A 24,184-nucleotide genomic window follows, 5' to 3' on the forward strand; every position below is an offset into this window, starting at 1 on the left:
GCTTATGCACAACCACGGAAACTCTCAGCTTTCAGGTCATGAAAGTGTTCTTCCTCAACCTGACTGCCTTTTTTTTTTTTCCTTTGGTTCTTTAGTTTAGCTCCTGACCGGCTGGAAACAAACATCTTGAAATAAACAGAAGATTAACTCCAGACAAGAGGCCGAGGTCCTTCACCCGAGAACGAATGTATCATCACAGCTGAATATCAACACTCTGTGTGACTCGGCTTTGATGTTTAATCAGGTATGAGGCGAGAACATCTGCTCTGATTTTCACAGCCTCACGGCCGACAAACACTCTCCGCGTGAGGCGAAAATCAGCGACGCTGAGCTTGTTTTCTTCTGACGTCAACATACATAGATACAGCAGATACGGACGGATATACCTTGGGCAAGTATGTGAACAGCTCTTCGTCACTTTTCACGTGCTCCGCTGAAGGCACGCCGACCCTGTTGACCACCGTGTACACAGCTTCCTCATAAAGCAGGTCCAGCTGCATGAAAACACACGCGTACATCAAATGTACATGCACATCAAAAGCAAAAGGATTAGACAAAACACAACAAAAACAACAACAGAAACATGACCATGATTTAATCCCGTTAAGGATGCGATGGAAAATGGAAAAGTTGAGCGGACACACCTCCGTCCTGCTGATTCTGTCGGGGATGAAGGCCTGGTCCACGTGTTCCTGGGGCGGCGGCACAGTGCAGGCTCCTCTTTGACACTGTGAGGTTACACACAACACAGTTTCACCAAAAAACACCAGCGAGAGGAAATGATAAGGTCACATGGGAATCACCCGACCGTGCATTGTTGTCGTTGTTGACTTTGTTTTATTTCTCTGGCTGCCTCCTCGTTTATATATAGCGACTGCGTCATTTTACATTCTAATCCAATGTCTGTCTTTACTGACATCAGCTTTATGAAGTAACAGAACCAATTACTATTACAGTTCCTTTTTGTTTCAGTGTTGCATAGAAACCACACGATGACTTTAGAGTGGAAATCTCTCTTTTGATGCGAAAACTACAAACAATTGTTGACTTACACGTCATTTAACCTTTTCCTCACTTTTTAGTTTATCGACACCGACCAAAAAAAAACCAAATCTTTAACACATCCCAAAATTAGTAGTCATAGCTTATGCCTGTATTTACCCATGTATGCACAGAAAATACAGCCAATGCTTCCTCATATGTCTTTATCAAAATTAATATCAATAAGATCTACTGAAAATCGCACGGAATAGAAGAAAACTATGAAGTAAAACCAAATATCTCTGGCCAGCACATATGCATCAGTTGGCCAATAAAAAACATGGAACACAGTCAAGAAAACTCAACATGTGGTGTGACCGTTCCTTATGTTTTGATGCAGGACACTTTGCTCTTATGTTCCTTTTTTTTTTCTCCCCTTTGGCAAATGAAGTCGTCAAAACTCCGAGTAAACACGTCGCTGAAGCGCCGTCGCCTTGTTAGCGGTGGCGGCAGCAGCAGGAGGAGCTGAACATAGATGCTGACAGCAGCTTGTCACAGCTGAGCTTCCAGTCTTCTAGAGCACCCAACTCAACCCCGGCCCTTCTGTCCAAAGACGTCACGTTGGCCCCGGCGGTGAGCTGCTGGAGCTGCACTCACTGCATGTTCATCGACAGTGCAACACACAGAAATGTAGGGGACTTGGGGCGGGAGGGGGTGGGCGGGTGTGTGGTCGGTTACCTCGGCGTCCGCGGCCCGCAGCATGTTCTCCTGCTTCTGGAGGACAGCGTTCATGCGCTCAAAGAACTCCGCGCTCTCCTCGGAAATCCTGCCAAGAAGAGGGAGCTGATTGACAAGTCAGCTCTAAAGATAGAGATGGAAACACTTGGGAAAAAAGATGTGAATTTACAAGGAAGAAAGAAAGAAAGAAAGAAAGAAAGACTGAGGCGACAAGCGTGTTGTACAAATCAGTGTGGCATCAGAATATTTCTGGAGAGGAAGTGAAAACACTGTGGGTTTCAAAGACGTTAGGACTGCGTCCTGTTTACAGACACCACGGAGGAGCATCTGTCACTGATGGAAGCGAATTCCCTGTCATGCCAGGGAAATTGAAATGAGTCAGTATTACATAACAATGTGGAAACTTTTAAGGTTACAATCAAATGTTAAAAGAAGACATTTTCACATGATGGTGACAAATAACCTTGTCTGAACGTCGTTTGATGCTCCATTGTAGTCTAACGTTTTGGTTTCTTTCTTCTTGTATTACTCTGTACTCTGTATTAATAAGTTGCCTTTGTGTATGAAATATGTCATATAAATAAAGCTGCCTTGCCTAATGTTTCATGTTATAACATGTTTCATGTTTTTTGGATATCCCAATCTTTGTAATCCAATTTAAACGTAGCCAAAAGCAAGTTATAACATAAAATGAAATGTTTAGTTATTATACACAAGTCTGTAGTTCATAATAACATGAACATATCTAACTTTTCTTTACTTACATGACATTAGGAAAAAAAAAAAAAAAACTAATTATCGTGTCATTTCGACTAAAAGAAGAGGTTTAAAATACTTGTTATTTGTTGGATTAACACAGCCAGATAATGCAGTTGGGAGTTCAGTAACTGCTGTATTTCCACGGCAAAACAATAGGTCAGTCGCTTTCGCGTATTTATTTAAAGTCAGACAAAGAGAGCCGAGCGAGAGCCTTAGTCTCCCTCATCACCAGTCTCCCTCAACAGTGTCATCCTGAAGCCGCGTTCCTAGTTTACAGCCGCTTCAACTTCTGCTCTGGAAGTTTCTTCCACAATCATTTTCTCCCGTAGCGCCCCCAGGAGTAAGGTGCATAGGTCAACAGGAAACCGACTAATACTAACAAGCTGAAATGGGGGCACATCTCCACCGAGCCTCGCGCAGACGGACACACTTCATTCAATAAATCGATTCCCTGCGAGTGTTTGTGTACTGGGACAAGGACAGTAATCCAATTAAATGGCTTAGCGTGACTTAACTGTGCATGGCAACGTACTGAGTGATCCATTTTTATTTTTCTGGCACACACTTGAGTAAACATGATCTGTTTCCTGCTCACGATGGGCTACTGGACTCCTGGAGGCAATTGACTTTTTTTTATTATCTGTCAATCACGTTCTTATCTGATGCCCCACACACACACACACACACACATACTGGTCCACGTTAACATGTCTGCACTGTGCATGCAGCAAGTTAATCTACTATGATGATGAGCGGGGCTGTGTGCAAAATGCAAATGATGTTTTCCGTTTCCTCCAGGTGCGAGTGAATTCCCGGACTCCCGCCAGCCGCAGTTGTCATGGTGATGCAGACACATTTGGGGAGGGAAAAGCTGGGCTCAACACCTTGGGAATCCCCCCCCTACAATTACCACTGCCAGCGCCAGTGCCCACCACTTTCATCCACCCTCCGTGGCCTGTATAGAAATCGCCAGGGCAGACTGCAACTCCCGACTTGAGCGGCGGCACAACCATCGTGATCAGCTCCGTCGTGCCATCTGCCTACAAATCCTCACCTCGCTCCACTATCCCCACCCTCCCGGCTTCAGCCTCCTTCCTCATGTCTTCATGCCCTCCCCACTACATTATGCAGAAGAGTCGTCCACAGGGGCCCCCGTCACGCTCCTTTATTAGCGTCATCGCATCACAGCGGGCGTGTGGCAGCCCATGCCGGCACCCACTGACTCTCACCATGGCGGGGGGGAGCGGATGGCAAACCCCTGAGGCATTGATGAAGACTAATGGCAGCCATGCTGGGAGAGCTGGTCAGGTTTGCACTGGCGGCGTCAAAACCGTAGCACATGAAGAGGTGGATGCATTTAATTAAAAGCCACTTGCTGGAACCTTTAATTAGTCCTTGATTCATGGTACAATGTAATCATTAAAAAGGAGAATAGAGTGCAAATGAATGGACACCAACACAGTTTACAGAGTTACTTCCAACCAGCCATTAATCTGTGGATTATTCTGGATTTATGGAAGAACTGTCCAAAAAAACTCTCTCTACTCTCAACTTTGCAAAGAATTTCCATCCATCCAACTACTGACCTACCTATCAATTTGAAGATACTCAATACTTCACTGCTTAACTTTACAGGTGCCGTTGTTGCATGACTGTTGCTAAAATTAAACAACTCAACAAAAAGGGTAGTTGTTTTTGTCCCTCCTCTCTCATCTGAAACAGCGTGTTTAAAAGCTTCAGGCTTCCGTCTGTGAACGACTCCACAAATAAACCCCGCTCCCCCTGAAGAGATCTGAGGTTTCATTTGCACGTGTGGTACAAAATAACCCTCGTTTGATTGTGATGCTTGCGCTATGAGACTCAATTCCCACCACATCTATTTTCATCCAAGGCATTTTTTTCCCCTTTCAGAAAATATGTCGATCAGTCAAAACAGCGTGAGCATTTGCCAAAACAGTCTGGGATCCTTTGCGTCAAGTTGTGGAATGATGTGTTCACGAGCAGAAAATAAAGCCTGGATATTGAAAGAACAGTTAATTTTGATTTTAAAACTCTGTCTCTGTCTCCATCCCTCTCTTACACACACACACACACACACACACTCGACCAGAATAACAAACTGATATGATGTTGCTAGGAAACAGGTCCTTCAAACATTCAAACACTTCAATTACAATATAGTTCTCCATTTTTAGAGTAAATCAGCAGGAACACATAAATAGAAAACACTGTGAACTTCTTCCATCTGACAGAATTATGTTTTTAAACACTGCGCTAATGTGGAGTGTGAAGGTGACAGCGGGCTCTCACTCCACACTCCAATACAATATGGCAGTGCATACATAGTAATTAATAGTGCAGACATCACTGTCGTGTGCAGCATGAAAGACATTGTGACGTCTGTAAGCGTTCTAATGAAAAAAGTGGATTTTTTTTAATCGGGTTAGTCACGGTTGTCAGTGGCTAATATCAACCTTCAGCTCCAATCGTAACCGAGGGTGTCCATGACAGGAGCCAAACTTCACTACAATACTGCACACCAGACACTTGGGTTTTAACTTTAATTACACATTTGGTCAAGCACTAGAACACAACAGGTGAAGAGACAGCGTCAGTCGCGACAGCTCAAACCCCATCCCTCCATTCAATAGCTTGTGAAAGGACCAGCCGTCTCCTGCAGATCGGCATACTGACAGACTTGAACAGCGGCCTGGTGTGAAATTATTTCCAACCCGGATCCTCCCGGGTGTTTCCCAATTGTGTTTCACAGTTTATACTTCCTCGCCGAGTGGTACAACGGCTGAGCGAGAGCTTGAGCTATTTGAAATCAAGCAATAAAGGGCAATTTTTCCACACGCTCTGGGAAAATAAAAGAAGAGCCTGAACTTCTGTTTTGAAGCCCCCCCGGAATTGTGATTTTGGCTGGCACCATGGGGATGTGTGAGCTGTTTGGACTTATTTTAAGTGAAAAGAAGAAAGATGCAAAACCAGTACGTGCAATTCGATATTGGTAGACACTTAAAATGGAACCATGCGGGATTTCTACCGGGATTTTAAATGTCTTTCTGTCTCCACTCCCCCTACTGTCGGTTAGCAGATAAACTGCCGAGCAAAATCCTCAGAATCAGGAGGTCTCGTGAAGTTGAGACAGTGAGGATAAAGTGCTAGACAATGGATGTATGGATGTTCACAGGGGTGTCGTTTAAATATGTACTCCAAAACTGTAGGGGGAGCTCTGTAGAGAAAATAGATCTGCTTTAAGGTTGTGACATCGGATGTAAGGGTATCGATTCATCTCTAGTAAACACATGCTTTGGTTAATCAACACACAAGTCAGGGCTCCTCCTGGTGACAGACCATGTAATAGGGCTGTTACATAATGGCCACACCCCTCTCAATTCTCCACAAATGTCAGATTTTATTATAACGTATAATTGTTACTTTATTAACAGTTCTGTTAGTGTTAGAGTAGTCATGACACTCAATAGAATAGGATGGAATAAACACTCTCTCAACAGGAACTAAGTGACGGAGTAAGGAGGAAGCTCCAATAGCTTTTTGCTCAAATGTAATAATGTTACGGTGGACAGTGGTTGGTTGACATCACATTCAAGGTCTTTCCAGGACCAATCCCCTCAAATTCAATGTGGTGACACAGCTAAAGATGGGAGGGCAACGAAGAATCAAGCAATGGAGCAGTAGGTAGAGTCGTAAACAAACAAGGGAGACAAATATCAACTTAAATTTTTTCTGCCACAAAATTCAAGCACTTTCAATGACACATGTCTATTCAGATGAATTGTGAAAAACTTTCAAGGGCCCTGAATTCTTTCTGAAGGACCCGTGAGGACCCTCCTGACATTATTTCCCAGTCAACCTGATTGGTATTGAGTGCAGCTCTCTTTTTATTTAAGGTATCACCCACGGATGAGAACATGCCCAACTTGGCGTCGTCTACTCTCCGTAAGACACTTGACAGTAATGATCTGAGTGGGCCACACCTCTTTTCTGTTCAGTCCTGCAAGTGGCACAGCACCTTTTTTTTTTACCCAGTCGGACGGATTGTGACAGTCCAAAGCTGCTTTTACACCTGCGGTTCAGCCCTGAACTGTTTTTCGACGAGGAGCAGTGCGTGTGGACTTTATAACGACGGAATCTAATGAACTGCCACACGCTCGGTACGGAGGCTGTGTTATGTCTGGCCATGTCTCCACCCTGCTCTGAAAGCCTAATGAAATATTTCGAGTGGGTTGAAAAAAAAATGTCTCACACAGACGCTCTCAAGTTGTGCACTGCATGTGGGAAAGGGCAACTGTCAACTGTAGGTAATCCACTGATGTCTGGACCATCGGGTCTGATTCAGAGAATCACTGTTCATATGAGAAGACAGCTCAAATAGAACACTCTGTGGCTTCAGCACTACATATGTAACATGCGTGGCGTACAGTGATTTTTGTCAGACAACGAACAACAGACTTGAACAACAGAGAATACTGTAGCTTGACTGAAAAGTTGGATTTCTAATATAAAATGAAATGAGCAGAGGGAGTTGGGGGGCACGTAAGAAACAAGATGAAACCAGCTGACAAAGCAGAATCCTTTAAATCCTCTTTAGTGTCATTTCAAATTGTTACTCCGCACTGATTAGGCAAATATGAGATATTCAATCAAATTAAACCGAGGAGTGGAATTCATAAATGAGTCTGCGCCAAGCTCAGGATTCAAAATCCAATAAAGTCATGTGTGTAATATAAAGGTCACCGCTGTTGAAAAGGATGGAAGTGGAATAAAACAAAAATAAGTCACGCGATCACTTTCAATGTAATTCCCTTTCCCTTTACTTTAGCGTCTTGTGAATATAACACCACATCCCAACCACAATGAAGGCTCGAAACCACACTCTGCTCATTTCAATCAAACATGTTTCACCTCCATTGTGCCATTCGCTGCGCAGAGAGCTTAGCGGGGACGACCGACTGGTGCGGGGTCAACAACTGTGGACGGAGTGGCCCAAATCTACATGGCCTCGTTTGCAAATTCTCAATTAAAGTGGGAGTCCAGGCTGGTCAGCGGCAGTCTGAGAGGATAACAAAGATCAACAGCCTCTAATGATGAGTGCTCAGAGTATGTGCACGGCTGACGCTCAGTGTGAGGGCTGCAACACTGGGGAGATGGAATAGGAAATGAGAAAGAGGTGAGATACTGACTGTTTAAATTATCCTTCAGAGGACACAAATAGGGTCCTATGGAGCAGATTCAACATAATTAAAAAATATAAAATAAGCCATCGAGAGGTAGCGTTCTATACTGTATGGATATTAAATAAAGCATGCAAATGACAAAAGAAATAGGTTGGTTAGTGTTAGCGTCTTTCAAATCCAAAATTGATCAGTCGTCAACACAGCATCTAAGGTTATCTTCCGCGGTTAAAAATAGACATGGTCGTCATTACAAGTATAAGTTCACATCGTGGTGGTAGCAGCCTGTCTTTAGGTTGCTATAGAAACCTCAGGTTCATACTATTACTTTTGGCTTCAGATGAAGCTTCAAAACAAGAGTGATGAAAAAAAAAAAAAAAAAAAATTCCAGCTTCTTGATTTTACCTGTGCCACGAAGCAAAAAACTAAAATAAAAACATTGGAAAGGATCAGACAAGATCCAGACCAGGCAACATAATCCACTTAAGACCAGTTTATTTTTTAAGAGCACAAGGACAAAGCAGACAAGTAAACACATGACATTATTCAAGACATTACAGAAAGTTGTAAGACAACGACAGAAAATAAACGGACACACGGCGCACATACAAATACATGGTTACAGTATATTTACAAAAAGGCCTTACAGTGGACACACATTTATACAAATACAAGTACGTACAGACAACTCACATACATACAGTAAGTGTACATAGAAAATAAAAACACAAGGTCAAAATGAGTCGAAATACTCATTCTGTCAGTGTTACTAATTATCTTTACCTAAACTATGAAGGATTCATATTGACACAGCCACAGATCTATGATTATGTGGATGCTACGAAAGGTGGATTTGGCAAATGTATGGTAACAATAAACAGTTACTTTCATCATCAATTGAGAAATGTTCTCACCAAAAAACCCTACAGATTGTCTTCACTAACAACAACAACAATAATAATGATAATAATAATAATAATAATGATAATAATAATAATGATAATAGACCTCTATCGGTGCGAGTACTTGCGACGTAAATCACGTAACATTAAATAAAGATGGACGAGGACATTGATTCATTTTTTGTTTCTTTTATCTGCAAACTTTCCACAACCATTGCTGTGTGTTTATGACCGTAACCATGACAACAAAGGTCAGCCAAAGTGACAGAAAAAAACGTATTTTAACGCGTACACATACAGTACAAATACACACTGGAACGCATACACAAACGTGTAAAAAAGAAGTGGTTTGCTCTTCTGGTTCGTGATGCAAAAAAAGATGTATCACTCAAGTCAGAGAGAGAAGTGTGCTGTACTATGTTGTTGAAGGAGACGTGAGGACATTAGAACCATGCGGCGTAAACCGATATACAAGAGAGCAGCATTTGTGATCCCCTCAGAGCCTGACTGTGCATGTAATAGCGAGGAGATGTTTCCTTTGGGGAGGGGTAGCTTGTGCATGGCCTCCTCACAGCAAGTCACAACTGTGGAATAAATGCCAGCCACATTAAAAACGCCGGTGACAAGAAATGATGAGCTGCAGCTTAAGCAGAGAGGAAAATAGATTAATAACAGACAAGAATTATTGCTAATGAGCATGTGATGCTAAATCCTCAGCTACCTAGCAATTCAATTTTCCCAAATAATGATTAGTGAGGCTATTAAATGCCCATGATGGCAACAATCTGCCTCCTATTACTTTCCCATTGTCTGAATTTGTGTCTGACACTGAATCAGCAGATAAGTAGAAGCAGAACATACATCGTAACTCGTCAAAAGAGTTTGGAGTTTGTTTCCATCATGGTACGCTTTGGTTTGGTACAGTATGGTATGGTATGGTTTGGTAGTACCCGATGACCAGGTCGCGTGATGTCATACTGGTGCGACGACAACAAAAGATTACATCAAACCCAAGGCAACAGACAACAAAGGAGGTTATCCAGCAGCTTTGTTTCCTGCTGGGTTGAGGCGCATTTACTTTATATACTTCTAGAACTACTCTTCTCGACTCTTGTATCAGGTCTGGTATCAGGCATGTTGTTTTCCATTACTTTATTGTACCTCCTCAACATGGACGGTCAAAGCGGTTGTTTTCGGTGTAACTGAATCATTAGAATCAGTTCAATAAAAGGATTTATTCACAGAATCGTTCAGTACTTCCTGTATGCGTCTGACACAGTCTGACTGAATTAAAATACGGCTGAACGGGTTTTGATTCACCCCAGCTTTCGGCAGTGCTGTCGCTACATACACCAGACTCCTCTATTGAATAGTGAGATTTTAGAAATGTCCTTGCTAAATGTTTCAAGATGTTTAATCTTTCTAACTTATCTACAGTTTGGCATTGTTCGGCGCTCATGACTCTTCCAGTGACGAAACTCTCTGACCAATCAGTGGCCGGCGGTCTGTTGATGTCATATTTTAGTATCAACTCAGCTCGCTTGGAACCTCCCCAGAGCAGATACCATAAAAGCACCAGGTTCCAGGTACTATCGCGAATGGAAAAACAAAAAAACAAAAAAACAGAGTCGAGTAGTGCTAGAACTGTGTGATGGATAAGTGCCATTTGTGGCTGTTAGTGGGATGTTTCATAGGATGTTTACACCAGTCATAAGGCATTTAAGTTTTTCTGGCACTCAGTCAGCTGACTGATGGGTGGAGCTGGTCTAAATCACTACTTCTCAAGTAGTGGGGGCCCCCCGGGGGTTAGGAGGGTGTGGGGGGCAGGGCAGGACAAGATAAATCAAGATAAATTTATGCAGATAAATAAATAAAAATGATCAGGTTCTCAATAGTATTTCAATTCGGGGGGCATGAAAACATTTCCGTCCTCTGGGGGGGGGGCATGACAGAAAATAATAGAGTACCACTGGTCTAAATGTACCTTACCTTTTTGCTCTGGGTACCAAAGAATGGAATGGTTGTGGCCATTTATTTTGGTACTATTCTATACCAGCTGTAAAAGACTGTTGCTAGGGACTAAAGACATAGAGAGCCTGGTATGTATCAATGCGCAGAATTCCATTCAATTTACACATGTTACTTGTCAGAGACATCCCAGCAACAATGGAATCTGTTTTTCTTATTAACATCAATATATGTGAGGTGAAGGAGACAGTGTAACCTCTGCTGCCTTGAGTTTAACAATGGTCATATAATAATATAATATAACTGCTCCAATCTCATTGTTTACTGGCTTGTTATTCTCCCTCCTCACAGCAGTGTGATATTTTTCTGAGTGTAAATGTATAAAACATCATTTAGTTTGGTGGGAGATGCGCTCAATTGGTATGGTCGCATTTCAACACCCAAGCTAACGGACTATTTTACTACGAGGAAGCAATGCTTTGTTTCTAATTGTATGTTTTCTTCATGTAATAAGTGCAATTGCATTCGGTGAATCAGTCATTGTTGAAATATAGGCCCCATTTCATCCTTTGTTCTTCTTTGTTGGTTCAGAATGCAGTTGATGTATACTACTACTGCCCCCAGCACTTCCTATAGTGCATTGGATTTATCGAACATTTTTTAGAGGTGGAGTTTCAATTAAATAGGTACAACGTCGGATAATCGTTGCAAACCATGGAAAACCTCATTTCTAATCAGTTGTACAGCATAAGACCTCAGCACTTCAAAGTAATATCTTAGCATAAATGTGTGCTAACGCTAACGACTCACCTGCGAGGTAAGGGCTCGGGATATGGTGTGAGGGGGCTGCCGGCCGAGGGCGGAGTCTCCCGTCGGCTCCTCAGCGACTGGCTCCGCTGCACCTGCCGCAGCACACTGCTCTTGAGGTCCAGAAGCGTCGTCATGGTGTTTCACTGCCAGAGGTGACACAAAGAACCAGTCACTCCACACTGCGTTTGACGTGAAGGAGTAATTCACAAGCGCTATTCTAGGAAAAGTGAGTCAAAGTACGTTTAACAGTGGGTTTCAATTTTATACAGCCACCTCTTTCTAGGAATACATTCAATCCAAGGTGTTTTTGGCCTGATCCATCCCCCACTCCCCTTCTCTTTTAACATAATTACACTCTTCCTCAGCACAAGATGTGTTTTAGCTCAGTCCGAGTCTTCCTGGTGCCGGGGGACATGCAATTTATCTCCCACCTTTTACTCTCTGAGCTCATAGTCACTTGACCTTTATTTATAGGACCACACTTTGTACAAGATATGCAAATTAGGAAGCCATGGCAAGCAGAGACCTGCATAATAGCCATGTCACAAAAACACGGTTGTACAATTATAAAAAAAACTAGTACTGAAAATAACTAGTACCGCGCGCGGTTCTGAACGGGTTCGAGCCGACCCGCGCGAGTCACCGTGTGCCACGGCTCCCCGCGCGCCTCGCGCTCTCACCCGTTCATTCACCGCGCGCGGTACTAGTTATTTTCAGTACTAGTTATTTTCAGCGGCGTCCCCGCACATGTCGATCCAAATTTCGGGGGGGATCGGCAACGTATGGCAAAGTTATAGGGCACTTCCTGTTTAAAATGGCCGACTTCCTGTTCGGTCAAATGCGCGTCCGTAAACGTGTTCAGGGAAGTTCCCTTGTCTTACATATCAAGTTTTGTGCAGATCGGACAATCTTAGAGTTTACTTCCTGTTTCGGGCATTCCACTTCCTGTTGGGAGGTCATCTTTTGCAGACATGCTCAGGACAGGTCCCTGGTGTGACATATAAGGTTTCGTGCAAATCGGACAATGAACGGCAAAGTAAGAGAGCACTTCCTGTTTAAAATGGCCAACTTCCTGTTCGTCTCCGGAAACATGTTCAGGGAAGGTTCCGTAACTCACATATCTAGTTTCGTGTCAATCGGACAATGTAAGACTTTACTTCCTGTTTTGGGCGTTCTACTTCCTGTAGGTAGGTGACCTTTTACGGACATGTTCAGGAAGGGTCTGGGGTCCCACATACTAAGTTTCAAGTGGATACAACAATCCCTGTTGGAGCAGCATCAAAAACTATAAATGTAATTCTTTCTGCTGTCACCAGGGGGCGCTGTATTTGAAAATGAATATTTTCATATAGACGTGTTCAGGGCCGGACTGTCATCAATCCCAGCAACTTTGGTTCAGATCGGACCAGGATTGGCAAAGTTGTAACAGTTTGTTTTTTTAGAATTTTCTACCACCACCAGGAGGCGCTGTTTTCAAAATGTACCGTTTCAGCAACACAGTCGTCTTCAGGAACTAACCATCATCAACTATAGCAAGTTTGGTTGGGATCAGACCTTCCATCGCAAAGTTATAAGAGTTTCATTGTCTGTTGAGAAAAATTATTATTATCTCCAATTTTGGCGCCCCCTATCTCTTACGCCATACAATATTTTAAAAAGCTTTTGATAACTTTTGATGCTCAATTCGTCCACATGGATCTCACCAAGTTTGAAGGTGATCCCACAAAAGCTCTAGGAGGAGATAATTGAAATACAAGCTGTCATATTGTCTGCTGTCACCAGGGGGCGCTGTTTTCGAAATTGAATATTTTCATATAGACGTCTTTAGGGCCGGACTGTCATCAATCCTAGCAAGTTTGGTTCAGATCGGACCAGGATTCGCGAAGTTGTAGCAGTTTGATTTTTTGTCCCAAAAATCCGACTTTGCGTCGTTGCCATGGCAACACCGTTAAACGATTTGTCGTCAAATTGATCACGCATCATCTACCATGTGTTTTGACTGTTGTCACCAATTTTGAGTGCGGTACGATTATCTGTGTAAAAGTTATTCCCGAAATCGTAAAAAAACTTTTTTTTGGTGTATTTTCTTTCACCACAAGGAGGCGCTGTTTTCAAACTTCACCGTTTTTTCATAGACGTCTTCAGCAATGGCCCATCATCAATGGTAGCAAGTTTGGTTTGGATCGGACCTTCCATCGCAAAGTTATAAGAGTTTTGTTTTTCTGATGCGAAACATCAGAATCATCACGAACTTTGCCGCCCCCTATCTTGTGCGCCATATTTGAAAATTAATATTTTCATATAGACGTGTTCAGGGCAAGACTGTCATCAATCCTTGCAAGTTTGGTTCAGATCGGACCAGGATTGGCAAAGTTGTAACAGTTTCTTTTTTTAGAATTTTCTAGCACCACCAGGAGGCGCTATTTTCAAAATGTACCGTTTCAGCAACACAGTCGTCTTCAGGAACTAACCATCATCAACTATAGCAAGTTTGGTTGGGATCAGACCTTCCATCGCAAAGTTATAAGAGTTTCATTGTCTGCTGTGAAAAATTATTATTATCTCCAATTTTGGCGCCCCCCTATCTCGTACACCATACAATATTTTAAAAAGCTTTTGATAACTTTTGATGCTCAACTCGTCCACATTGATCTCACCAAGTTTGAAGGTGATCGCACAAAAGCTCTAGGAGGATATAATTGAAATACCAGCTGTCAAATTGTCTACTGTCACCAGGGGGCGCTGTTTTCGAAATTGAATATTTTCATATAGACGTCTTTAGGGCCGGACTATCATCAATCCTAGCAAGTTTGGTTAAGATCGGACCAGGATTTGCGAAGTTGTAGCAGTTTGATTTTTTGTCCCAAAAATCCGACTTTGCGTCGTTTCCATGGCAACACCGTTAAACGATTTGTCGTCATATTGATCACACATCATCTACCATGTGTTTTGACTGTTGTCACCAATTTTGAGTGCGGTACGATTATCTGTGTAAAAGTTATTCCCGAAATCGTAAAAAAACTTTTTTTTGGTGTATTTTCTTTCACCACAAGGAGGTGCTGTTTTCAAACTTCACCGTTTTTTCATAGACGTCTTCAGCCATGGCCCATCATCAATCATAGCAAGTTTGGTTTGGATCGGACCTTCCATCGCAAAGTTATAAGAGTTTTGTTTTTCTGATGCGAAACATCAGAATCATCACGAACTTTGCCGCCCCCTATCTCGCGCGCCATGTGACATTTGACAAAACTTTTGATACCGTGAGCTCCTCAACTGGTCCACAGGGACCTCACCAAGTTTGAAGGTGATTGCACGAAAACTCTAGGAGGAGTTAGTTCAAATACCATTGCTGCGAATTCGCCAAAATCGCCAAAAAATGGCCAATCAACCCAAGATGGCGGATTTCCTGTTGGGTTTTGATCATGGTCATAATGTAATTTTTTCTTCATCCTGACCCACTACACATGTGTACCGAATTTCGTGCATGTGCGATATTTGTGTTAAATAAGTAGAATTTGGACAGGCGCCAAGTTGGGTTCTCCCACATTCAATTTTCACTTATTACTTCCTAACCTTTTTCAGACGAAATTTACACCAGACGATGCGGTCACAAAAAATCAGGTGAGTTTTGGGGTATGGGAAAGGCCTCAAAAAGGCTTATCTATTTGGGGGAATAATATCGGCTATTATTGGATTTGTACTGCTGTTCTGAACCGGAAGCCCAGTCACACGCCGGTCGCCGGCAGCCACGCCCCGCCACCTCATTCACCGCCAGCCGTACTAAGCGCTATTTTCAGTACTAGTTATTTTCAGTACAACTTATTTTCAGCGGCGTCCGCACACATGTCGATCCAAATTTCGGGGGGGATCGGCAACGTATGGCAAAGTTATAGGGCACTTCCTGTTTAAAATGGCCGACTTCCTGTTCGGTCAACGGCGCGTCCGTAAACGTGTTCAGGGAAGTTCCCTTGTCTTACATATCAAGTTTTGTGCAGATCGGACAATCTTAGAGTTTACTTCCTGTTTCGGGCATTCCACTTCCTGTTGGGTGGTCATCTTTTGCAGACATGCTCAGGACAGGTCCCTGGTGTGACATATAAGGTTTTGTGTAAATTGGATAACGTGACGGGTAAAGCATGGCACTTCCTGTTTAAATGGCCAACTCCTGTTCGCCTCTGGGAAACATGTTCAGGGAAGGCCCGTGAACTCACATATCTAGTTTTGTATCAATCGGACAATGTAAGACTTACTTCCTGCTCGGCTGCTCCACTTCCTGTGGTGGGAGGTGACTTTACAGACATACCAGGACAGGTCCCTGGTGTCACATATAAGGTTTTGTGCAGATCGGACAATGTACTGCAGAGGGCACTTCCTGCTTAAAATGGCCGACTTCCGTTCGCCAACGGCGCTCGTGAACATTAGGGAAGGTCCCGCAACTCATATATACGGCAAATCGGACAACGCATCGCAAGTTAGAGGGCATTTCCTGCTTAAAATGGCCACTTCCTGGCCGACTTCCTGTTCGTCTCAGGCTGAGGAGATTCATTAACTCCATAATATCTAGTTTCATTGTCAATCGGACAATGTAAGACTTTACTTCCTGTTTCGGGCGTTCCACTTCCTGTAGGGAGGTGACCTTTTACGGACATGTTGAGGAAGGGTCTGGGGTCCCACATACTAAGTTTCAAGTGGATACAACAATCCCTGTTGGAGCAGCATCAAAAACTATAAATGTAATTCTGTCTGCTGTCACCAGGGGGCGCTGTATTTGAAAATTAATATTTTCATATAGACATGTTCAGGGCCGGACTGTCATCAATCCTTGCAAGTTTGGTTCAGATCGGACCAGGATTGGCAAAGTTGTAACAGTTTGTTTTTTTAGAATTTCTACCACCACCAGGAGGCGCTGTTTTCAAAATGTACCGTTTCAGCAACACAGTCGTCTTCAGGAACTAACCATCATCAACTATAGCAAGTTTGGTTGGGATCAGACCTTCCGTCGCAAAGTTATAAGAGTTTCATTGTCTGTTGTGAAAAATTATTATTATCTCCAAGTTTGGCGCCCCCTATCTCGTACGCCATACAATATTTTAAAAAGCTTTTGATAACTTTTGATGCTCAACTCGTCCACATTGATCTCACCAAGTTTGAAGGTGATCGCACAAAAGCTCTAGGAGGAGATAAATGAAATACAAGCTGTCATACTGTCTGCTGTCACCAGGGGGCGCTGTTTTCGAAATTGAATATTTTCATATAGACGTCTTTAGGGCCGGACTATCATCAATCCTAGCAAGTTTGGTTCAGATCGGACCAGGATTTGCGAAGTTGTAGCAGTTTGATTTTTTGTCCCAAAAATCAGACTTTGCGTCGTTGCCATGGCAACACCGTTAAACGATTCGTCGTCATATTGATCACACATCATCTACCATGTGTTTTGACTGTTGTCACCAATTTTGAGTGGGGTACGATTATCTGTGTAAAAGTTATTCCCGAAATCGTAAAAAAACTTTTTTTTGGTGTATTTTCTTTCACCACAAGGAGGCGCTGTTTTCAAACTTCACCGTTTTTTCATAGACGTCTTCAGCCATGGCCCATCATCAATCATAGCAAGTTTGGTTTGGATCGGACCTTCCATCGCAAAGTTATAAGAGTTTTGTTTTTCTGATGCGAAACATCAGAATCATCACAAACTTTGCCGCCCCCTATCTCGCGCGCCATGTGACATTTGAAAAAACTTTTGATACCGTGAGCTCCTCAACTGGTCCACAGGGACCTCACCAAGTTTGAAGGTCATCGCACGAAAACTCTAGGAGGAGTTAGTTCAAATACCATTGCTGCGAATTCGCCAAAATCGCCAAAAAATGGCCAATCAACCCAAGATGGCGGATTTCCTGTTGGGTTTGGATCATGGTCATAATGTAATTTTTTCTTCATCCTGCCCCACTACACATGTGTACCGAATTTCGTGCATGTGCGATATTTGTGTTGGTCATGGTGAATTTGGACAGGTGGCGCCGCACTTATTGGCCCCTCCCACATTCAATTTTCGACGCACATTCCCCGAACCTTTTTCAGACGTAAATTTACACCAGGATTGATGCGGTCACAAAAATTGGTGAGTTTTGGGGTATGGGAAAGGCCTCAAAAAGGCGATTCATTTGGGGGAATAATAAGAATAATAATAAAAATAACTAGTACTGAAAATAACTAGTACCGCGCGCGGTTCTGAACGGGTTCGAGCCGACCCACGCGGGTCGCCGTGTGCCACGGCTCCCCGCGTGCCTCGCGCTCTCACCCGTTCATTCACCGCGCGCGGTACTAGTTATTTTCAGTACTAGTTATTTTCAGCGGCGTCCCCGCACATGTCGATCCAAATTTCGGGGGGGATCGACAACGTACGGCAAAGTTAGCGGGCACTTCCTGTTTAAAATGGCCAACTTCCTGTTCGTCTCCGGAAACATGTTCAGGGAAGATCCCGTAACTCACATATCTAGTTTTGTGTCAATCGGACAATGTAAGACTTTACTTCCTGTTTCGGGCGTTCCACTTCCTGTAGGGAGGTGACCTTTTACAGACATGCTCAGGACAGGTCCCTGGTGTCACATATAAGGTTTTGTGCAGATCGGACAATGTACTGCAAAGTTAGAGGGCACTTCCTGTTTAAAATGGCCGACTTCCTGTTCGGTCAACGGCGTCTCCGTAAACATGTTCAGGGAAGGTCCCGTAACTCACATATAAGGTTTTGTGCAAATCGGACAACGTACGGCAAAGTTAGAGGGCACTTCCTGTTTAAAATGGCCGACTTCCTGTTCGTCTCCGGAAACATGTTCAGGGAAGGTCCTGTAACTCACATATCTAGTTTCGTGTCAATCGGACAATGTAAGACTTTACTTCCTGTTTTGGGCGTTCCACTTCCTGTAGGGAGGTGACCTTTTACGGACATGTTGAGGAAGGGTCTGGGGTCCCACATACTAAGTTTCAAGTGGATACAACAATCCCTGTTGGAGCAGCATCAAAAACTATAAGTGTAATTCTGTCTGCTGTCACCAGGGGGCGCTGTATTTGAAAATTAATATTTTTATATAGACGTGTTCAGGGCCGGACTGTCATCAATCCTTGCAAGTTTGGTTCAGATCGGACCAGGATTGGCAAAGTTGTAACAGTTTGTTTTTTTAGAATTTTCTACCACCACCAGGAGGCGCTGTTTTCAAAATGTACCGTTTCAGCAACACAGTCGTCTTCAGGAACTAACCATCATCAACTATAGCAAGTTTGGTTGGGATCAGACCTTCCATCGCAAAGTTATAAGAGTTTCATTGTCTGTTGAGAAAAATTATTATTATCTCCAATTTTGGCGCCCCCTATCTCTTACGCCATACAATATTTTAAAAAGCTTTTGATAACTTTTGATGCTCAACTCGTCCACATTGATCTCACCAAGTTTGAAGGTGATCGCACAAAAGCTCTAGGAGGAGATAATTGAAATACAAGCTGTCATATTGTCTGCTGTCACCAGGGGGCGCTGTTTTCGAAATTTAATATTTTCATATAGACGTCTTAAGGGCCGGACTATCATCAATCCTAGCAAGTTTGGTTCAGATCGGACCAGGATTTGCGAAGTTGTAGCAGTTTGACTTTTTGTCCCAAAAATCCGACTTTGCGTCGTTGCCATGGCAACACCGTTAAACGATTTGTCGTCATATTGATCACGCATCATCTACCATGTGTTTTGACTGTTGTCACCAATTTTGAGTGCGGTACGATTATCTGTGTAAAAGTTATTCCCGAAATCGTAAAAAAACTTTTTTTTTGTGTATTTTCTTTCACCACAAGGAGGCGCTGTTTTCAAACTTCACCGTTTTTTCATAGACGTCTTCAGCCATGGCCCATCATCAATCGTAGCAAGTTTGGTTCGGATCGGACCTTCCATCGCAAAGTTATAAGAGTTTTGTTTTTCTGATGCGAAACATCAGAATCATCACGAACTTTGCCGCCCCCTATCTCGCGCGCCATGCGACATTTGAAAAAACTTTTGATACCGTGAGCTCCTCAACTGGTCCACAGGGACCTCACCAAGTTTGAAGGTGATCGCACGAAAACTCTAGGAGGAGTTAGTTCAAATACCATTGCTGCGAATTCGCCAAAATCGCCAAAAATGGCCAATCAACCCAAGATGGCGGATTTCCTGTTGGGTTTGGATCATGGTCATAATGTAATTTTTTCTTCATCCTGACCCACTACACATGTGTACCGAATTTCGTGCATGTGCGATATTTGTGTTGGTCATGGTGAATTTGGACAGGTGGCGCCGCACTTATTGGCCCCTCCCACATTCAATTTTCGACGCACATTCCCCGAACCTTTTTCAGACGTAAATTTACACCACGATTGATGCGGTCACAAAAATCTGTGAGTTTTGGGGTATGGGAAAGGCCTCAAAAAGGCGATTTACTTTAAGGAATAATAAGAATAAAAATAACTAGTACCGCGCGCGGTTCTGAACGGGTTCGAGCCGACCCGCGCGAGTCGCCGTGTGCCACGGCTCCCCGCGCGCCTCGCGCTCTCACCCGTTCATTCACCGCGCGCGGTACTAGTTATTTTCAGTACTAGTTATTTTCAGTACTAGTTATTTTCAGTACTAGTTATTTTCAGTACTAGTTATTTTCAGTACTAGTTATTTTCAGCGGCGTCCCCGCACATGTCGATCCAAATTTCGGGGGGGATCGGCAACGTATGGCAAAGTTATAGGGCACTTCCTGTTTAAAATGGCCGACTTCCTGTTCGGTCAAATGCGCGTCCGTAAACGTGTTCAGGGAAGTTCCCTTGTCTTACATATCAAGTTTTGTGCAGATCGGACAATCTTAGAGTTTACTTCCTGTTTCGGGCATTCCACTTCCTGTTGGGTGGTCATCTTTTGCAGACATGCTCAGGACAGGTCCCTGGTGTGACATATAAGGTTTCGTGCAAATTGGACAACGTACGGCAAAGTTAGCGGGCACTTCCTGTTTAAAATGGCCAACTTCCTGTTCGTCTCTGGAAACATGTTCAGGGAAGGTCCCGTAACTCACATATCTAGTTTTGTGTCAATCGGACAGTGTAAGACTTTACTTCCTGTTTCGGGCGTTCCACTTCCTGTAGGGAGGTGACCTTTTACAGACATACTCAGGACAGGTCCCTGGTGTCACATATAAGGTTTCGTGCAAATTGGACAACGTATGGCAAAGTTATAGGGCACTTCCTGTTTAAAATGGCAGACTTTCTTTTCGGTCGACGGCGTCTCCGTAAACATGTTCAGGGAAGGTCCTGTAACTACTAGTTATTTTCAGTACTAGTTATTTTCAGCCGCGTCCCTGCGCATGTCGGGCTGTTGAGCCACCGGGATGTGGGCAACAACCTCATCAGAGTGGGTGGGGGTCTCCTGTTTGAAGTTTGGAGCCGGTTGGGCAATGTACTGCAAAGTTACAGTTTACTTTCTGTTTTCGATGTTCCTCTTCCTGTTGGGAGGTCATCTTTTGTAGACATGTTCAGGGCGGGTCTGGGGTGTCACATCTTGAGTTTTAGGTGGATATAACAATCCCTTTTAGAGCAGCATGAAAAACTGTAAATGGCATATTGTAAGCCTACACCATGGGGAGCTGTTTTTGAAATTAGATACTTTCATATACTAGTCAATTGTGACCTTATTTAACAGTAAAAATTCCATACAATTGCACTGTTTTATAATAATTAAATTCTTATTGTCACAAATATCATTGTTGAATAGCAATGTATCCAAATGTAAGCCACGCAGGAGTTAAGAAATTGAAAATATCGGCCTTTCTTACACATTTGGAGTGAAAAAACATAAGCTCAGGATTGAACTTGATATGGTGGCATCAGTCCAACATTTTCTCAACTGAGCTAATGGAAGCAATGTATGATCAGTGACCTAAAAATTGAGGTACAAAATTGAGGGCTGCAACATTCTTGATATTACGATATAAAGAAAATTATATAACGTGAGTTGAACCATTATCTCCCACTCCCGTGTCAAGCTTCTCAACTACTGTTCTAACCTATAAAATTTTAATTTCTGTTTCATTCACCTTTTTATAATACAAAAGTTATATTTTGCATATGATCACACAGGATTGAATGGTTGTAATAGCACATTTCTCTAACAATATTTGTAAGAACAATATTGTATAACTTCAATTGTTTATTTTTCAAAAAATAAACTTATCACATTATGTGATATTGATCTGTTTTTAATATTATTCTGGTGTTGCAGCTTTTGTAAGATTGTGTTTCATTTTATAGATTAGAAAATGTATTTCACATTTCCTGTGTGGGGTTTTATCACCTTAGGTGGTTCAGATAGTTGTAATAGATTATATAACACATCAGAAATAGTTGTTATAAAAGTTTCAATACTCTAAGTTATTGCAATAAAAAAATAACACATGTTCAGTATTTTTCTTTATTTTTTTTTCAAACACTCAACATTACTTTTCAGGAGTTGTCAGTGTATTATAAAGGGAGAAAAGAAATAAAGAATTAGCATCAGAAATATGTCAGGTCCATGTTTTTCTGTTTGGATTGATTTGCACACTGTAGTACTTACTTTTTTATTCGTGGGACACTGCAAAAAAAGAGAGTTTTACTTATGAGTCCATGTGTTTTTCCTCAGACTAAATTGTTTTAAGTTTTGTTGCATTATATTGCTTATTTCTGTCAAGACTGAGTTCTGTGCTTGTCTCACCTTCTTTTTTTTCCTCTTCTGAAGACATTTTCACTGTGAATATGAAAGACACATTTATATTAATAAGCATTTGTAATGATATATTTATGATTCTTTTTGTTTGTGTTTGACACAAAACTTACTGCCTTCGGTTTCTTCAACACTGGCTCCTGCAAAACATGTTTTCTTTCATCAATAGGTTTTGAGAGTTGTCAAATACATTTATTATTGCATATTTTATGTTTTTAGTACTAACCAGCCATTGCCTCCTCCTCATCCGTGATCCACTTCTGGGCCTCTTTTAATTTATTTTCAAGGAATTCGTTTTTTTTTTTCTCTGACATCAGCCTTCTCTCGAGGGTATTAATTTTAGTTGCCACTATGGTGGAGACATCCAGGACCCTGGCTGCCAGTATGTGCCTTGGCACTGCAGGGTCCGTGGATGAGTACTGTTGAGACAGAAGAAACGATGCACATATTTTACATGTAACTGGAAAAGCATATTGATAGTCTTGATAGGTTTATTGTCATGGTTTTGGATATTTAGCATTTTTTGTTGGTATTTGGTATATTAGGAAAAACACATGGACTCATGGAGTCTTGAATTTCCTTCGCGATCAATAAAGTATCTATCTATCTAGTATTTTTATGTGATGTTCATGGTCATTTTAATGTGAGTTTGGAAATGTTATAGTTAGGTTAATTATTTAATGCATTCATTCAAATTTAATTATAATTGTTTTTACTTTTGTGTATGAGTTTCATGGCTGTTGCTGATGCAATACTGTCTTCCCTCAAAATATCAAAAATATGGCAGTATTTCATGTGAATGAATCAAGGGAGTACATTGTTCTGGTAAAAGTCATGTCATCATTTAGTTGGAATTAACACTGTAGATTACAGGGAACTGGGCACAAAATCATGGTAAATTAAGTGGGTTTTTTTTTTATTAAGGAAATTCATTTGTTTGAAAAATATTGATGCAATTTTATTTATGTTTGGTAAGGTAATCATTTTTATCGTTTACATTGTTAGTTATCAAATGCCCTAAACAACTCCAGGATAAATATAAACTATTGTAGCTAAAGACAGTCAGTGAGTTGTTTTGTGATGTATTATGTTATTAGTTCACCAACATATCCAAATATTCATAATTAGTTGAGTATCAGAATAGTTATTAGCAGCTTAATACTTTTTAATGTATACTTTATTATTTTTTGTTTCAATAAGTAGTTATTTGCAACTGAGTTGAAAACACATTTTCTGGTGAGTAGGTTTGATGATGTCCTTACCGCCAGTAGTGACAGTTTTAGTTGCAGGCCTTCATGGTCCTGCGACATGGGCGGGATTTTGCTTGGTGAAGTCATCTTAAAAACACATGCACAAAGAAGTTATAAACACATATCAATTCTATACAATTGTTATATTTGTAGATAATAATTTGACGTTGGTTATTAATTTGTTCGTGTTTAACTACTTTGTACTTACGTCCGCTGTCGTCTAAATCTTCGTTAATTGTGATATATGTCACAGTGATTGGCTCAATCCGCCAGTAGGACTGTTCCATATCCCTTCGCAGATAGGTGATTCCCACCTGTAGACTTTATGTCTGCGCTTTGGCATGACAGAAGTGTGATCGGTCTCACAGAAGTGAGGGGAAAATATAAAATATACCATTGTTCCACCAGAAAATAAGAGTATTTTTCCACCAGAAAACGTATAATTATCGTTCTTAATGGAAGAGTATTTACCTCCGTTAATTGTAGGATGACATGTTCCGCTATTACGCAGTGTTTCCGGGTTTGTTTTTTTCATTTTCATATATATGCTTATTATATTTCTATATATATATATATATATATATATATATATATATATTACTTCACTTGAAACTTAAATAAAATAAATGCATTTTTTCCATCAGAAAGCGTATGATTATCGTCCTTAATGGAAGAGTATTTTCCTCCGTTAAACGTAGGTGGCGCCAAAAGTTTTTATTTTGACATGTTCCGCTATTACACGGCGTTTCCTGTTTAGTTTTAGCTAATTTTCGTGGATTTACTATTGAAACTATTAAAATAAATACAATTTGTATTGCGTATTTTATT

General features: G+C 41.8%; 1 protein-coding gene across 3 annotated transcripts in view; it reads right to left on the minus strand.

Moving 5' to 3' along the window:
• Nucleotides 1-11,496, minus strand: part of baiap3 (BAI1 associated protein 3) — a 32,169-nt gene extending 20,673 nt beyond the window's left edge. For all 3 annotated transcript variants that reach the window (XR_006359421.1, XM_044018409.1, XM_044018410.1), the window contains exons 1-4: nucleotides 11,357-11,496; nucleotides 1,720-1,807; nucleotides 645-728; nucleotides 387-494 (exon numbers count right to left, since the gene is read on the minus strand). Coding sequence is in view for 2 of the 3 variants with exons in the window: in XM_044018409.1 (XP_043874344.1) it covers nucleotides 387-494; nucleotides 645-728; nucleotides 1,720-1,807; nucleotides 11,357-11,490 (414 nt within the window). In the remaining variant the exon portion in view is untranslated. The remainder of the gene's footprint in view (nucleotides 1-386; nucleotides 495-644; nucleotides 729-1,719; nucleotides 1,808-11,356) is intronic.
• Between the last annotated feature and the right edge of the window lie 12,688 nt (nucleotides 11,497-24,184).

The sequence above is a fragment of the Solea senegalensis genome, unplaced genomic scaffold, assembly GCF_019176455.1.
Source record: "Solea senegalensis isolate Sse05_10M unplaced genomic scaffold, IFAPA_SoseM_1 scf7180000017154, whole genome shotgun sequence".
Classification (NCBI taxonomy): Eukaryota; Metazoa; Chordata; class Actinopteri; order Pleuronectiformes; family Soleidae; genus Solea; species Solea senegalensis.